The sequence below is a fragment of the Micrasema longulum genome, unplaced genomic scaffold, assembly GCF_059751315.1.
Source record: "Micrasema longulum isolate JH-2025_06_02 unplaced genomic scaffold, ASM5975131v1 h1tg000597l, whole genome shotgun sequence".
Classification (NCBI taxonomy): Eukaryota; Metazoa; Arthropoda; class Insecta; order Trichoptera; family Brachycentridae; genus Micrasema; species Micrasema longulum.
In genome coordinates, this window is record NW_028277793.1 from 1,732,310 (window position 1) to 1,751,337 (window position 19,028).

The following is a 19,028-nucleotide window of genomic DNA, read 5'->3' on the forward strand; positions in this document are numbered from 1 at the left end:
CTAGTTAAGATTTATGATAATTTACTTCATTTTGTGCAAACGTCATATATAAAAAGAATTCGGAGATGGCCGACGTTTCTTTTTTATTTGCCTATCTACTTTCCTTTTCCAATATTCTATATCAATTATAATTTATCTTTATTTTATTTATGTATCTATGGGTTCCGATGACTATTATTCAACTCTACGCATGCTATATTTTATTAATGTTACTTATTGGTAATGGTTGATATCCGAGGAATTACTTGATATAAAAAAATATTGTGTTTTCTTTATTTCATTTATTTAAACGAACTCAGAAAGATCATCCTATGTATATTTTCATAAAATATTGTTATTCGTCATAATATACCTTTTGGATGCTTTGTAGACTTACAACTGTAGTGAAGAAAGCATACATTATGTTTTCACACAAGTGAATTCATCATCATTCCTTTTCCGCACCTAATGGTGCATAGAGCACTGCAATCGCAGTGTATCTTGATCATTTTTGCTACATGAAGGTAAGATCATCAGTCTTACGCTTCATGTACCAGTCTAGGGACTATGGCACATTCTAGTGTAAAAACACCTTTTTAAATCAATATTTCAAATCAACCATGGCGGGAATCGAACCCGAGACCTTTTGCATGGTAAGCAAATGCACTGACCACTATACTATGAGGCCGTCAGGGAATTACACCACATGTGAATTAAAAATATATATATGGGCTTGCCTTACTCGTAAACCCTAGGCACGCTACTGCATATAGGCAACATTTCAAGAATTCTCCCAATACATCATGCACTCGAACAACGGAAGAAGAACAGTTTGAATTCCAAAGCACATAAGTAAATCAAATTACCAATACAATACATTCTAGAGGCAGTGAAATATCGCAATGTCAAATAGCCTTAGAAACAAATATTTCATGTTGATCCTCCCCAGAATTGAACCCAGGATCTCAAGCATGGCAGGCAAACTCTCCAGCCACTTTCCGTTTTTCGCCATTTCCTTGTTTAGGATTTAAACCTGAGAGTAGTCATCAAGTCAAAAGCACTCATCCAGGATTCTGGTTCTATTGCACACACAACTCTATTTTTAATCTGCCCAATATTACCAATAAATAAAACCCACCCTGCCTTACCCCTTCCACCCAACCCTATCAGAACCTAAGTACTATTCTGTATAACTATTTTGGTTAAGTATATATTATTTACACCTGAAGATGGGTAATTATTAAACTCACGTGTGGTGTAAAAATACAAAGTTTTTTGTTTATGTGTGTTTCAATGTTATTCCACAAAGTAAATTCCTAAACAGTAAATAATATAATTCTTGTGAAGATGCTCGAAGGATTCTCATTGAAAATATTAATACTTCAAATGAATAATTTATTATTGAATATATATAATTATTTTATTACACTTTTTTTTATAAATCTATTGCTGCACAACAGCTATTAAAAATATCAGGTACACGGTTAATATTACTTAAAAATATCTTTACAATTAATTTTATTCATAAATTATAAAATTATGTTTATTTTTCAGATCACTTAAAATAATATTTTACTTAGGGCAAATATTCATCATTGGTCCACCCAATTAAACCACGATTTAACATACATTCATTCATTTATTAATTTACACTACATGATATCAAATTAAGACGCGGTTGTAGAAATGCATAATTTTTTAATCTCAAAAACTCAATTCGGGTTTTATTGAATATGTAAGTCACATTTTTGTATACAATATAAAATATATGTTTTGCATAAGTAAAAAAGTAGGTACTCTTGTATTAGTATTGTTAATTTGGTGATTCAAAAGGCATCTGGATGATTTTGCATTATTTCTTGATATAAAAAGTCCCCTATTGATTCAAATAATACTTAAATCTCATTTTGAACATATTCACTGTTTAAAAGAGGTTATTGAGACTTCAATGTACTCGCATAGGTATATTATTATACATGTTTATATTGAAAATCACAAAAAATGGCTGATATTTCAAGAATTTGTTTATACAGCTGTTCTGATGTAAAATTATGTTGATTGGTAAAGCTGCTGAATGCGAAAGTATTATTGATATAATTATATGTATGTACAAAGGTATAACAATTTTGAGTGTACATATAACCTTCGATGCGTCTGCTTGTACAGGAAATATATCCTAGACTAGGGTAGATGGTGTGTTCAAACAAAGGATTTTGTTTTAAGATAGTAAATTGATAAGCATGCGTGTGGAATTTGTTTCAAGAGAGGTGATCATTCCAGATTTTTTTGTGATTTTTCTCCTTCATGTTCAGCTGTAGCCCTTTTGGCAGTTTTCTATTATTTGTAGATACAACAGTACTCTGCTGCAACTTTATGTTAATTATTTACAAAAATTGTAGTACAAATGTGGTAAAAAAAGAGTAAACATTGAAAAGACTTGATAATTAAAATTCATACTAAAACAATAATATCATAATTTTTAATGAAAGACAAACTGTTTTTTATAAGTCAAAAATAATATTATGATCTTAATTTGTTGCAACAGAGTGAAAACATTTTCGAGAAGAGAATATGGAAGTCTAGGCATTTACAGGGCTTATGACCTGTTGTTGGCTGGTTTTAGTGGCCACTTTACACACGGTGTAACAATTACCATTCTGCCTATGTTAAAATATCCACATTTCCTCAACTCTTCCTTCTGTTGAATTTTATGAAGTAAAAGAGCTGAAACCTTTATCATGCGGGTGAGATTAATCCGGCTGAACCAATTCACCTACTAGGCAACGCCTGAAAATAATTTCCCAATTTTTATACTTCTTCTTTTACCAGTTAGTAGATTTAACAATGTTTTGAGTATGTCCAAATGTTTGCAGACTGGCTGGATTTCCTCACACAGATCTTATGATTTTCCTCTGTTGCAACAAATTTAGATCTGAATAACTCCCTAGGGAGGAAAACCAGCCAGTCTCTAAACATTTGGACATACTCAAAACATTGTTGAATAATAATTTGCTTTGTCTTTGTAACTGTCATTATTAAAATATGAAATGTTTTTGATGTATGTAGTATTTTCCCATATATTTTATAAATACAAGGAATATTGAGAATGTTAATGTAAATGGAATGCATACATTTATACAAATGGCATCACTTCTTCATCCACAATTCGTTCAGTAATAAATTCTTTTTTATAATTAGGTTTTCTACTATTATTGTTATTATTATTATTATTATTATGTATGTGTTTATTTGTGTTGATATCTCCTGATATATAGTTTGGATTATCAAACCGTAGTGAATTGATAAGTGAGGGGTCATTTTCTTTATTTGCATTTTCATCCGGCAATGGGCTTATAGCATGCTTGTTGATAAGTTCTGGTAAAATATCAAACTGTCCCGGATAATCCAACTGTACTGAAGAAATGGGAACATCCAAACACGGAGCAAGCAAACGAGGACTGTTGGCCAAGAATTCTGCTATTTCTGAGGCATGTGGTCGAGTTTTATATTCCTTGTTCCAGCAAGACTTCATGAGACCTTCTCTGAAACATGTATGTAGTATATTAAAGATGTTTAGGAAATAAATAATTATTTATTTTGTACATGTGTATGTTTGCAGTTTCGGGTTAGTGTCAGACCCAGGGTCAGATATCTGATTTCTAATTCAACTTAAATGATTTTTTTAAATACTTGTATTTAATATTTATTGAAGTCTTTAAGTATGTACATATATCATGTAGACTTGGTAGATGTGTGGTAAGATGAAGAGAATGTCTGTGGAATCATTTATAAATAAGTAAAAGTTTAAATACTTACAATTGGGGTTTGACTCCTTGTGGAATAGTCAATGTTCGTCCATTTTTTACACATTCTAAGACTTCGTTGTTACTAAGGCCTTGAAAGGGAAAACTTCCAAATGTGATTATTTCATATAGCAATACTCCATAAGACCACACGTCGGAAGCAGGTGTGAATATTCCTAGACCTAAACTCTCTGGAGCCATCCATCTTACAGGAAGCATTCCTTTCCTACTGAACCGATAGTAATCATTCTCAAAAATTAATCTGGTCATTCCGAAATCTCCGAGTTTAACTACTCTTTGTGAATTGACAAGACAATTACGGCATGCAATATCTCGATGCACATATTTCAGTTCAGCTAGGTAACTCAAAGCTCGTGCTATATCTATCGCCATGCAGGTGAGCTTTTTGTTTGATATTTCCTCAGATTCTTCAGTACACTTCCCATTAACTAAATGTCTTCTGGCGAGTAAGTAAGTCTTTAAATCTCCATAAAGCATGAATTCCATGATTGTGTACACAGGTTCACTTTTTGTGCACACTCCTAGTAACTTCACAATATTTTTGTGCTCAAACCGCTTCATAGATTCTGCTTCTGAAAGAAAATCTAGTTTTTCCTCCGTGTTAGAGCCAACTTTGAGGGTTTTTACTGCCACCGGTACCCACCCTTTCCCCTCTACCAACAGAGCCTCCCCCCCGTAGACTGTCCCAAATGCTCCCTCTCCGAGTTTCCTGTTAATAACAACACATTCTCTGGATGTTTCCCACTTGTCTAGGTTTGTCATACTTATCATGGCATATCTGTCTATTCCCATTGATTTCATATAAGCTTCTGTCAGTCTTATTTTTCTTTCGTATCTTCTTCTGATCATTATAACAGCTATAGTTAGAGTAACACCCAGTAAACTAAAACCGATGACGTTAATCAATATGATAGTGTCGCCACAAGATATATTTAAGAGATTAGCTAGAGGTCCAAATACACAATCTTCGGGAGGTACAGTTCCATCTTCAGGTTTGGTCCCATCAATTGTCAGCCAAACTATTGCGGAGGAGTTTAATTCTAGTCTACCTCCTACTTTTTCTGGATGGCTCTGAGAAATGTTGGGAAAAAAATTTCCAATCAAATTTTTCTCTCCATTTAACCACTGGACAATATTGATCACAGAAAATCTAGATGGGCCGCCAAAGAACTTAATGGTTCCAGACACTCCTGAGTAGTCAGATTCTCCAATTATTTTGACCAATTGCCTATAAAAAAAATAAGAAAACTTAAATACACCTCAAAATGTCCATAAATTTTAATTAAAAATATATTTGTTAGTACATACGCTGTTGTGGTTTGTGAGTGTATATCAGAAAAAGACTCCGGATAATCTTTTATAAGTTTATCTGCAGCCAATGCATAAGTCCAAACTGCGTCATATGCATATCCCGCATAATTAGAGGTATAGTCATTTTTATTCAATGCAGTATAGGGGTTAAATTCTCTGGCTGTAGGAGTTCTTGACCAATTGGAAACCCTTTCTTCATACTTTCTTCTCCATTCTCCTACAGTGATATTTTCTTGCATGATTACATCATTTGGAGCAAAATATGCATGGTTTAATGCAAAATGACCATTTATTGCCTAAAATATATCAATAAAGAGTAAGATAAAATTGATGCCTAAATGATAATCATTTTATAACATACAGCATGTTTTTGGATTGCAAGTCACTCAGTCAATGATTATTTTGCAAGATTTTGAATACACACAGAAGCATTTGGTACATATTTATAAGTATTTGTGAAATATATTTGTACGATTTTATCCTTCTGTTGCTCAATAGTAGACAAAAGAAATAGCGAATAGATAAGTTCCTTGTTTATGTTGTGTAAAAGTTCAGTCACTAAAAGAAAACAGTAAATTTGTTTTGTTTGACAGTCTGTTTCTAGTCAACCGCTTCTTTACTTCTCTGTTTTCGCAAATCACTCGTAATTATTATCTTAAATGACAAAATTTTATTAGTATCTTAAATGCCACAGAATTAAGAATAGTCTCTTAATTCTATGTTAAATGCACAAAATGCAAAGATTTGAAAAAAGTTTTTGCTATTCCGTTCTATCTTTCTTTTCTTCAATAACGTAAGTAATTTTTTTCTGTATTTGAGATTATGTTTCAATGTTTTTCACTGTACAAAACAGCATCTATCTTTGTCATTTAAATAACGTATATCTCAAAAAATATGCATGTTCCTTGGAAGACACCGTAAGTCAATAGGCGGTCAGTAGTACAGTGGTTAACATTTGTTAGGATAACACACTTAAAAATCATGTATACCCTAAAATAAAAAGGTTTGGTAAAAAAAAAAAACAAAAGTTTCACACAAAATTACTGATTTATGAAGTTTTTATCCTCTCCTGTAAAGTTATCATTTAGAGACTTGCGTTGTATTCAAATCAATGTAACACTTTGTTTTTGAAATGTTTTGGATTACAAACAAACACATTTGTAATGTATTAATTTGTGGATGCTTTTATGAAACAAATCATACAAGGTCATACTGTAATTGTTTGATTATATGGTTTTGTATTACCAAGCGCACACATACCGTTATCATCATTTCTGTAGTACAATTCACACTTTCATTAAAGTACTTATTGAAATGTGTGATATTATACCAGCCTGTGGACAACCAAGGAGGCAGGAACCAAACATATCCATCTTGGCTAGTCATTTTTTGTTTATATGCTTGGCACATTACCATTCGAGCTACTTCATCGTAAACATCAGCAATTATTATACGTGCCCGTTTATCTTTTAAGTCTTGAAGGTACTAAAACACACATAGAACACTTTTTTGTTTTATTTGTCTCATGTAAAATCTTTTAGTCTACAGTTGCTTTATATATATATATATATTACATACCCACCCTTGATAACGAAAATTCTTCACGTTCTCTGGGAAACTTCATATTAGCTATAAAGGATATGCCATTTTCTTGGAACATGTCACCCATACTAGAAATATACTCTGTGTACTTTTGACCGTCTTCTGTCAGTGCAGCTACGCGATTCCATTCGAGGGATTTGAACAAGTGTAAATATACTTGTCTGTATTGCTTATTCTCTCCTATTGTTCGAAAGAAGTAGGGATACTTTGATCTGTCTGAGAAACTAGAACCTTCTGCGCTATAAGACATGACGATAGTAGAATAGTGTTGCGATACTCCAGCCAGTGGTTCTACTGTCTCCGAACATGCAGGGCCTAAGACTCCAATGAGGTTTTGATATTCATTGTTAAATATGTAATCTATAAAAGCTTTCATTACCATATCTGCTTTACATTTTCCATCGTTTACCAGTAATTTAAAGTTGTAATCGGCTAATATGGTTGAATTTTGATTAATGGCATCTTGTGCCATGCGTGCAGCCAGAACTATTCCATAAGCGTTGTAGAAGGCTCCGGACAAAGGAAAAATACCTCCAATATAGAGTTCCCTTTTATCTGTGTTTGTGGGAAGCCATGAACTCCAAATATTTTCATTGTTTGTAAGCCATTGGCACGCCGAGGTATAAAGATTTTTATCAGTATATGAATTATGTAGGCGCAGTAGGTTATCGTAAGAATTTTTATCAAACTGCATTTTATGAATAGCTTCAAAAGCAGGTTTTCCAATATTCTGTAGTTCTGTCCAAGCCAACTTGGTATTGCGTGTCATTTCGTACTTACATCCAAGGACAGAGGAAGATTTAAATTGCTCACAGTTAGGAACAGAAACTGGGGATAATTTTTCTCGGCCAATAGTAAAATAACCCGGAGTCCATTCCAAAAATATAATAGATTTTTTTGTATTTTGCAGTGTGTACATATTAGTTAATTTATCTACAACTTCTCTCAGATTGTTCCCCAACCATATAACTTTCATATAAAGCTTGAGATCAATAATATGATCTTTTATAAAGCTCGTAGTTTCAGGGTATGATGTTAGCATAATAGCGCATGACTGATTGTTTTTTAACCCTTTGCATTGTTCGGGGATATAAAGACCCTCTTCACAATATGTCTCATCACAGAAAAAGCTAAAATAATGGTGACTTAGTTGTTTAATAATACAATAATCGTTTCAATTAGATAATATATAAAACAATGTGACAAAATAATTTTACCGTTTGCTTGTACTATTGATTGAATTGCGCTTCAAAAGAAGAAAATCATCTTCCTTTTTAATGTCAAAGAGATGTGTGTTTGTTGGGTCTCTAAAGAATCTCCAGTGGTCAATATTGGGAGCAACTTTAGATAACTGCTCAGGAATAAACCAACCAAAGCGTCCAGGCGGAGATATACTTCCGCATTCATTCATGGGGTAGATATTTAGGTAGCTCCTTAGATCTGTGTCTGGGGTGATTAGAACATCAAGATTTACCATGGACTTTGGGACCCTGAAATAAATACCCATACTTTAATCGATCTGAGTTCAAGCTATGCTCGTCATTTAATGATATTGATGTTGAATACATAATGTTAAAAATATTTTTTACTAGTAAAACTTACATTGAATGGGAGTTTTGGTACGTTTCAAAAACACTACTGAACATTTTTGATAATGCGAGGTCTCCGCCATTTTTCACTAATTTAATACTTTTGTAACCTAAAACTTCAGATAAAAATATTTTTAGCACTTCTGTGGTCAGTTGATGACCGATCCTGTTGGATGTTTGAAGTGAAAAATCTAGAGTTTGTCCTTGAAAATGAAGGTAGCGTGGTTTGGCATCTGCAATAAATGTACAATTTAGCAATTATTACTCAATAATTATAATAACAATGAATAAAACCTGTAAAAAAATTACTAATGGTTCTGTGTACTTATGGTTTTGATTTTAGTGGCAAATGTTTCACCTTGTAAGGACATTATTATACCTTTATACTTGTTTAAAACACAAATTTAAAAAAAAAAAGAAAAACACATTAAAAATTTATTGCATACTGTACTACTAATGATTTATTATCTAAGCGTAAGATTTTACCCTCCACGGCTAATAGGGGAGATGAAGAATGAACCTGTTTGAGAAGGGAATATGAATGTCCAGGCCTTTACAGGGCTTGTGACTTGAATAAGAAGTATGTATGTTCAGAGATAGGCAGAATGGTGAATGTTACAGAGTGAGCAAAGTGATCGCTTAATCCAAAAAATGACAGGTCCAAGCTTTATGCGTTCATATACTTCCATACTCACTTCTCAAAGAAGTCATATCTGATTTATTGTAACTGATATACATTATTGTAATACATACCTGGATAGTTTATTAGGCACTTATTTGCTGTTGCGCAGTTGATGACTAAGCTGATTACAGCAAACAGTATACCTATCATCAACATGACTTCCTGGCTTCTGGATTCTGCCATCAGCCCAAGAAACACGGAAACATTTTCTAAAAAAATAAAACGTATTTCTTTATGAATTACTCAAATATTTCAGTTTTATGGCCAATTCTTTTAGTCGTAAATAAATATTTTAGAAAATCGGAAATAATTTGTGGTAGAGCGGTGTTTGAACCTTGAACCTCTTGAACCAGAGTCCGCGACACTACCACAGGACCATAACCCGTCATAACAAGAAGTTACATTAACACAATGTAAGGGAGGAACAAAGAATACAGTTCCGTCTGCGAAATAAAGCCAGAATCATGGACGAGTATCTCGACTCGATGAATACATCTATAATATGTAAGAAAATGCAGAGAATGCAATTATTTTTGTTTCCCCCTTCCCGATGGTGTATAGCCAGTACGCATTGCATCTAATAACTTATATCTCTGTAAATATATTAAATACTGCGTTTAGATTTTCGGCATTCTTTCGTGATGCATTTATATGTCAATTTAAATTATTTCGTATAAAATAGTCAATACTTATTGGTCAAAGAAAAAGTATTTCATCAGAAATTGAAGATAAATTACTTATACGATTAAAAGCTTAATGACATGTCGCATTGTCACAGCGATTTAGTAAAAGAATACCGAATATACGACTGACTCAATTACTCTTTATTGCTCATTTTTGATGCTATTGATATACCTGCGAGTGAGAGAGACAATTTCACACGTGACGCAGGCCAGCCTGCACCACTGGTCACAATACTCCAGTTGCTCTCAGAGTATTGCTAAGAGTGGTGGGTTTTCTAGCGCTGTGAGCGTTGGCAAATGTTTTTTTCATGTTTTTAGCAATTATACGAGTATTTAAAATATTATCACTTATGACTTCAAATATATTTAATCGAAGAAAATTTTCAGATTGTAAATTCCCCATTTCTGTATGTGTATTGACTACAAGGTACCGGAACGCATGGATTTTTTTAGCACAGTAAAGGAAGGGTTAACTCAGCAATATCACAAAATAAAACACCGAGTTTTTTATTCATAAATTTTTTAATGATGTAACTAACATCCTATTAATACTGGTTGTATTAATATTCTATTCCTAACACAAAATAGGATTTTAGTCCAATGGAGTCCACAAAATTGTGTCCACAAAATCTAAATAAATTAATAATTTAGAAATAAATAAAATAAATAGAAACACCAGAAATTAATTACGAAAAATTATAGTAAAATTATAGCGCCATATAAACATTTCATAATAATCAAAAAAGGAGTGCTGCGTTAGTTAGGACATGTAGAGTGAACAGATAGCAAAAGAATGGCTAAAATGCTAATGGATTAAATGGATGCAAAAAAGAGAAGTACTGAGAATGACATGGCATAATCAAATTCAACAAATACTAAACTTATCGATGGAAATTTTAAAAGTCTGAATAATAGTCATGTGTGCATTAGAAGATGTATTAATGTAGAGGAAGTGAGGTCTGTATGCATACAAACTAAAGTGGCATTCTATTCTCTCTGCCTACCCCCATGGAAATGGAGTGATGGTTTGTTGTTGTCGTTTAAAATATTAAAAGCATTATTATAGCTTCTTTTTTAGATTCAATGGGTTTTTTGTTGCAATGAAAAAAAACTATGTACTCAATGTGGGCGGTAAAAAACATAATTATACGTTTTCTAAAATGATCAACTTACATAATGTTTGACAATGTGTCAAAGTACTTCATTATGGTGGCAGACATTTGGAATGTTTTAATATATAAATCTTACACTTTGGTAGCATGCCAAAAAGAAAGTATTAAGGTATCTATATCATTTCGCACACAGATTAAAAAATATGTACTTAAAATAAACATCATCATAATTTCATTTTTCGTACCTAATGGTGCATAGGTCACTGCGTTGTTTTTTTTTTTTTTACATAAATATGAATTTTTACATACCAGTGATGATTCTTTTTGAAAAGATGTGATCATCAGATACTGATGTATTGAAAAACGAGATGTCTATTACTGTATAATTTATTTACGCACAATATTTTGGCTGTGTCCAAACATTTGAAGACAAATGGAAGATTTTTATCCGAATAAGATATTTTTTTAACAGCAATAAAGCTGTTAAGAATATGCTAGTCTAAGAATTTACAGAGCTTATGATCTGTCATCGGCTATAGGTAGTAGACTTCCATATTTACGAATGATATTTTTTATAACATATTCTGGTGAATAAGTTCTTCACAAAAATAATATTGCTATAAAACTTCAGCAAGTAATCAACAGTACCTACCTATGAGATTATTTTTGTGTTTGTATTTATATTTTCAGTGCAACAGGCCAGGAGGTCCAATTAAAGTGGTGAATTACAACACAGAACACCCAAGCTTGAGAAAAGTCACATTATATTTTTGTGTTCTCACCGGGAATCGGACCCGGAACCTTCCGTGCGTTGGTTAAGTGTCTTTGCCGTTACACCACGGAGGCCGCCAAATATCTGGGTAATGTGAAGGAGCACAAACTTGAACTAGTTATGTAGGTGCCTATAAACATTCTAAAATTGTGAAGATGTGGAAATAACAAACATTTAATTAGGCAGAATGACGATCATAATTCCTTTTTCGCACCTAATGGTGCATAGGGCATTGCATTGGTACACCAATCGCAATGTATCTTGATCATTTTTGTTACGTGAAGGTAAGATGATCAGTCTTACGCTTCAGGTGCCAGTCTAGGGACAATGAACTATTCTAGTGTAAAACACCTTTTTAAACAAATATTTCATGTCAACCATGTCGGGAATCGAACCAGAGACCTCTTGCATGGTAAACTAATGCGCTGACCACTACACCGCAGGCCGGTCGTATATAAATATCGATTAAAAAAAAAACTTACTTCGGACATTACACAATATCATCCAATAAAGTAATAAAACATATTTAAAACATCAAAACACAGTATTTATAAAACCTGTATTTAAATCAATCACTATCAAATAATATTTTCTGTGTGTTAAGTGTTACGCTTTGAGATTTACTTGACTTTTCGTTTTTTAAAAAACTTTTATGATTATCTAAAAACGTTTAAAATAGGTAGAAAATAAAATAGAATTAGAAAAAACAAAGTAGAAAGTTTTTTTATTATACCTAACGTTTTCTTGAATTCTGTAACTGGATGAGAAGGTGCTAAAATGGAACCTGCATTTAATATTTCATTTATTTATTTATTATTTACATTGAGAATATTACAGAGTATTCAATTCATTCTCAATACATAATAAAATATACATAACAGATTGATTAAATACAAAAAAAGTCATGCAAAAAGAACATACATATTACAATTTGGAAATTGCCTTCCTAAGAGAAATCCCACTGTCATGAAATATGTCGATATCCGAGGCGATACGATTGAATAATACTATAGCTCACCTACCGGCATAACCATTGGCAGGTTGGTTCTGCATCGTGGTAGGTAGAACAACCTGTGTTGCTTTTGTGGGAGTTACTTGCATATTGTATGTAGATAAACTTAGCGTCCAAGCTTTACTCCATCCATGATATAGCGGAAATAAATTATTATGAATGTTTTTTTGTACGACATGACAAGACATTTAGACATTGAAGAACAATTTGTCTCGTTTACTCTATTGTATAATATTTTAAATGCCATATTGAAGCTTTAAATAGTGAGTTCGTATTTCATAGAAAATTTTCAAGTAATCAGCAAATAATACAAATTCGGAAAATTTTATTTCATTGCTTAAGTTGTTTATGAATATTGTGAACAACATAAGTCCTAAGTTAGCTTCCTTAGGCACTCACGAGGAGATGTAAAATACCGCGGATTTATAGAGTTCATATGACATATATAGCTTGAGAAAACTCTCAAAAGAACGTCACTGAAGCCAATCTTATGAAGTTTCTGAAGCGAAAGCTGGTAATCTACTTAATCAAATGATTTTGAGAAGTCATTGTACGAACTGTCTATCTGAGCACCATTGTCAAGTGATTTTGTGACAAAATTCGGTGATGGTCGAACGCCCTGACCGAAATCCATGCGGTTCATTTGTTAAAAATGGCTCTATTTTTGGTGTATTAACCACTCAAATACCTTCGAAAGGGTGGATAAAATTGCCACAGGTCTATAATGTAGAAACAAAGTCAGGACCCAATGATTTGTTATTTTTTAAAGAACTAAGTGATTTTAAGACATCAGTTTCACTAAGAAAATCGATTGAAATATATTGCGCGCCTCAAGACGTACTTTGACACCCTCTATGATCGCTTTCATTTAAAGAAGAACCGTAAACAGATTTGAAATTTTCAGCAAAAGCATTCACAACATCTACATTGCAAACATCCTGACCGTTCCAGGTCATGAAGTCAATTATTCCTCCATCTTGGCGCTTGGTGTCAATATACATATTTCCAGAATTCATCAGAATTTCGCAATATATCGGACCCAACACCAGAAATATATGACTTGAAGGTTACATCCATTTCTTTTTTACAATTGTTCAAAGATCACTGAATAAAGCGAAGTTATGTAAATTATCAGAAGACTTCCATTTTTTGTGAAACCCATGTTTTTTTCTTATATCACTGATAATATTTTGAAAGAATCACCTTGGATATCTCCTATACTGACAGCCGAGGGCATCCCAGGAAAGCAATTGTCAAACCAAGAATAAACAATTTTATAAAAGCAGCCTTTTCCCAATATATAGTCCAAATCAGAATCCAAAAGCATATCGTAGAGAGAGCGGAAATCACCTTTTGCGAAATTCTACCCCCCTCCATGATGCTGTATTAACAACAGGAATCTTAGTGCATACACTAGTTAAAAGATTTCGTTTTCGTTCGGAAAAAAAGGAGGATGATAAGCATCATCTTTTGAAATAGGAGAATCGCTTCAATAAATAGATAAAGAAACTGCAGAAAAAAAATCTAGTGTACGTTCGCTGCTGTTAAGAATTCCATTGCATTGAGCGAGTTTCAGCTCATAATACAATAAAGAAAACTCTTCAGACTTCTCTTCCCTGCGCTGAGTACAAATTAAAATCACCCAATATAATTAAACGTCTGTCCATGAGAATCTGGAAATTACATAACATTTTGTTAAAAAATAATTGATTCTTTTTCCCAAGTTCGTTTGTGGTGAAAAATATACTTCAAAAATATAAGTGAAAAATATACTACACAAATATAAGCGATCGTACCTGTGGGGGATAGCCTAAGCCACATATCTTTATTATTTGTTTCCAACTCAGAAAAATTCTGGACATCCTTCGCTTCTCTGTGTCTCACAACCAACAAACACCCCCCACCCTGCCTGTGAATACTACTGGATGAGGCGCGATCTCTTCGAAAATCCAGTGTAAATAGTTCTGAACTCAAAACATCATCACTGATCCACGTCTTCGTCACTTAAAAATATCCAGCAAAGTTAATTGCTTTGACGAAGAAACGCGCCGACCACCAGCGTCCTTTTTTATTTGTTATTTTACAATAGATATTTTAAAATTTAAACCCTCTTAAAATAGTACAAAGATAATTATTAAAGTAATTTAAAAGAAACCCTCAACATTAAATACTGAAAGTCTGCATAAATTATTAAAAGTTCATACAATAGACACTATTTATAAAATAAATTCCATTATACAAATTTATAAACAAGAAAAAATAAAAGAATTTGAGATGAATAAGTCGATCAGATACCAAAATAAAATTAAAATCCCTAAATTCCACACAAGTCGTGGTCAAAATGGCTTTGTCTTCAAAGGTGTCAAAAATTACAATAATCTCCCCAATGAATTAAAAACTATTAAAACGAATATATCTATAAATAAAATCAAAGTAAATCTAAAGACATTTTTTGAACAAGTGTAAGAACTGCATTAATTTTTAATTAGTTTGAATGTGTTATTATTTTCTGTTTTTTTTTTCAACATAGTCTACTTTTTTTTTCTTTTGTACTTGTATATTCAAAATTATATAAACTCTAATAAATAAATAACTGTAATAGTGTAAGTAACTATCCAAGCACAAGAGTTAGTCTAAACTAGTCTAGTTAGGAGTAAACATTTACTAGATGTATAAAAGTAGATTTGTATAGTATAAAAAAAAACATGTACCATTTATGAAATTTATTGATATTTTCGTTTTTTTTTAAAGATGTTTATCATCTCCTTATTTTTTATTTTCTGATAACGATCCTGATATTTGGCAATCCGGATTGCTGGAGTTCGGATAAACGGAGTTCTACTGTAAATACACACGTTTCAGACGAACGTTATTTTTATATTAAAATGTCATTAAAACATTAGTTTAGGAACAACTTGACAGTATAATCGTGAATTTTTTGATATCTGCTTTACAGATATTAGGAAAACAAATACGGGGTCCATATTACCACCTTTTCCTGTAACTATATGAATAAAATGCACCTACTTACCATCATAAAATACTCCATATATACGTATTTGAGTTATTTTCTTATTGATGTACTAGTACTATGAAAATAGGGATGGAGTTGCAGAGCATTTATATGCATTAACAACGATTATTATCTGCCATTGGTTGGATTAAGATTATTTTATTAGATTATTTTATACACTCGATGCGCGTGTTTTGAACAAAAAAATCCTATGAATCGGAAAAAGTCAGCCGGAAGAGGTCTTAAGAATTTAATGCTTTCTTCAAGAACCAATATTTCTTCTTCTTCGCAGTCTCAATCCTGGGGATTGGTTTGCAGCAAAGTCCCGCATCTCATCTTCCACTGCTCTCTATTCTCTGCAGCCCTCTTCAACTCGGCATATGAGGCGCAGTTCAAATCCTTGCACACTTGCTCCAAATGCTCCCGTCGGGGGCGTCCTCTGTAATTTGTCCCCTCAGCCATTCCCTCTGTTATGTCATGCAGAAGACCCTATTAAAGATCTCTATTATAGATTATATAAAGATATACATTTAATTTTAACTTTTTAATTTAAGAAAAATAATGTACTTTGTCACCGCATGCTAAGAATTTATTCAAATGATTTTGAGAACAAGTTGGTTTTAAGTTTCTTCCGAAACATCACTTTACTCTCACAGTTTTGGACCTCTGCTGGAAGAGCATTCCATGCCGTAGAGCCTGCGACCGCAAATGCGCGTTCGTCAAATTTAGTGCGCTGTTTGCGTAGATGTATAATAACTGTTCCTTTCGACGTTGATGTAGCTTATCTAAGCGTAAGACGTCCGTCAGCTAGTTCAACTGGAATGCAGAGTTCCCTTAGATATTCTGGAGCAGAGTTGTGCAGTGACTTATACATAAGCCAACGGAGTTCCACCCTCTGTGGTAAACGTAGCCAGTGTAATTCCCGAAGTAAGTCTCGCTGCGGCATATAATGTGGCCGATCCATTGGGCTCGCCTCTCTGAGATGGTTTTGAGTAGGTGCCTTCCTTCTTCGATTCTGCTGAGAACCTTGTCATTAGTGATGTGATCTCTCCAGAAAATTCCTAATCTTTTTCTGTAGCACCACATCTCAAAGGCATCTAGTCTTATTTTATCTCTTTCGGTAAGGCACCATGTCTCACAACCGTACATCAATATGCTCCATACATGGCATACATATGTCTTGGCAAGTTGCTTGCGGAGTTTTAGAGTTATATTATTTGACTGAAAAATCTTGGATTTTTTGTTAAACGCAAACCTCGCTTAGTGTATGCGGCAGTTGACTTCTCGTTTTGTTCTCCCATCCCAGGGGTGCTATTTTGAACCACTTTCGCGGCACGAGTAAACAGTTTTTCTCGTGTATTTTGTATGTAAATACACGAGATAATACGGCCGCGAGAGCGTTTGGAATACCAGGCGAGGTGATCCTGCTTTCAACTCTTTCGCGTTTTTTAGAGTTGCTCCTGACATTAGTACATTCACTCATTACGGGCATCATAATGTTATTTTATTTGTTTAAATCTGTAATTCTTCTTTAAATCTTGTTTTCTGAATTTAGATTTAGTTTACTTTTTTAATGATTAAGTTGGAATTTTTGTAATTTTTATTTTTATGCACGGTTTTTAAGGGCCATACCGCGAAACTTCAAAAATTATCAAAAAAAATACCAATATTTATAATTAAAACATATTTATTTGACCAACGCAACGAAGCTATATCTACCGGACGCGGACTAGGGAAGCGGCTGGGCAGGAGAGGGGTAGGGATTTGTGGAAGGGATGCTTGCCCGAAACATTATGGATTGTCTCCATTTAAAAAGACGTAAAAAAAGTTTTTGAAAAAAAAAATCGGATATTAAAAAAAGTTTACCGTGAGTAAAAAACTTTAGAGAAATGTTCCTCTAAAGTTTTAATTCTATTTAGAATTGATGTAATGAAGTGATCCGAAACGTCGGTAAATATTACGAACGACACACGGCATAATAACCCAGAAAAACTTATTGTGCAAAATAAATGTATGTTCATAATTTTATATGTTTGCAATATTATGTCTGTACTCTTTTATTTGAATCTTAATTAAAACGAATGTCTGAGCCCCGGACGATAAACTATAATTTAAAAGTTTATAGGGACAAATACGTTTTAATACTTTGTTTTTTTAAATAATGTATTCATAATGTAATAACATGTGTATTTTACCGAATAAATAAAAAAATAATTTTTTTATTAATAAATGTAACATTAGAAAAAACAGTACTAAATAAGTAATTAAAAAATAACACAAAAATCAATTATAACAAAAAAACATGCTCAAAGTAATAAAAAACAGTTAAAAAGTAATCGTGAAGCACATCACCTTTGCCCAGATTGAAGAAAACAGGTGATGATACTCAGCTACTTTCCAAATTTAGTTATTCATTTTAGTATGTTGTTTTATTTACATAGTAGGTATGTTGTTTTGTTTAATTGTAGATTTATCGATACAAGATTTTAAACAATAAGATGTTCAATTTCAGAAACGTCAATGAAAAAAGTTGTTATAAATTTAATGCCTTTTTCATTTTCAGATCATTTTCAATTATGTTAAGAAATGAAATTCATCAAATGAATCCAAACAAATAAGAAACCTAAATTATCAATTTATTTATCGAATTTCAAATTAATTAGGGAAATAAAATATCTACCTACCCTTTTAATATCATGTTATTGAGGGGATGCAATAATTACCGTTACGTTAATTTGATTAGAAACCAATATACAAGGGCTGCGAGTGTGAGAGCTATTACAGTGCGTACAAATGTTCTTTTGAAAAAAAAACATTGTCTCGAAAATTGTGCTCCCCTGCCTAGACAGCCCCAGCCGCGGCCCTCTCGTGAAAACTCTAATTATTTCAAAAATATTTATTTGAACAAATGCTCGGGGAATGATATATAGTGTATAGCGTACTGCAAGTGTGTACACTCGAGCGTTTATACAACAGTAATGTTGAAAAGTAAATCTACACTTATGTATTATCCAACTTTTGTTTGTCCAATAATACATTCAAACAAATTTGCCCGACGAACCACTACTAATGAGGCGGAGTCGTACCTGTATTTTGCTACATATTTTCGCTGTAACATAATATATGCCCAAAAGTGTCAATATAATGATACTAACACACGTGGATGTTAGTATCATTATTTGGACAGACTTGGAAGCGTAACAATCACGAACTTAAATAGTGATTATGAAGCAACGGATAACATCAGCGAGAGGACTTAATAAATTACATAAAAAACATTACTATCCCCTAAAAAATGATGTCAAAACACCCATTCAATACGTTCATAAATTGATTGACGGCCATGGTATAATGAGGCTATACAAACAAAACATACTTCGGTAACATACGAACACCACAACATGCATGGCTACGTCACGAATTCTGCCTGCGAGCTGTTTACAATTGAC

The 19,028-nt window shown here is 32.9% G+C and overlaps 1 protein-coding gene across 2 annotated transcripts in view; it reads right to left on the reverse strand.

The window, feature by feature from the left end:
- Nucleotides 1-1,598: 1,598 nt before the first annotated feature.
- LOC148280305 (uncharacterized) overlaps nt 1,599-19,028 on the reverse strand; it is a 58,609-nt gene continuing 41,179 nt past the window's right edge. For both annotated transcript variants that reach the window (XM_088228632.1, XM_088228631.1), the window contains exons 2-9: nt 9,059-9,196; nt 8,319-8,538; nt 7,934-8,206; nt 6,697-7,846; nt 6,375-6,599; nt 5,112-5,410; nt 3,796-5,031; nt 1,599-3,521 (exon numbers count right to left, since the gene is read on the reverse strand). In XM_088228632.1, coding sequence (XP_088084758.1) covers nt 3,113-3,521; nt 3,796-5,031; nt 5,112-5,410; nt 6,375-6,599; nt 6,697-7,846; nt 7,934-8,206; nt 8,319-8,538; nt 9,059-9,170 — 3,924 coding nt within the window. In that variant the 5' untranslated portion in view covers nt 9,171-9,196 and the 3' untranslated portion in view covers nt 1,599-3,112. The remainder of the gene's footprint in view (nt 3,522-3,795; nt 5,032-5,111; nt 5,411-6,374; nt 6,600-6,696; nt 7,847-7,933; nt 8,207-8,318; nt 8,539-9,058; nt 9,197-19,028) is intronic.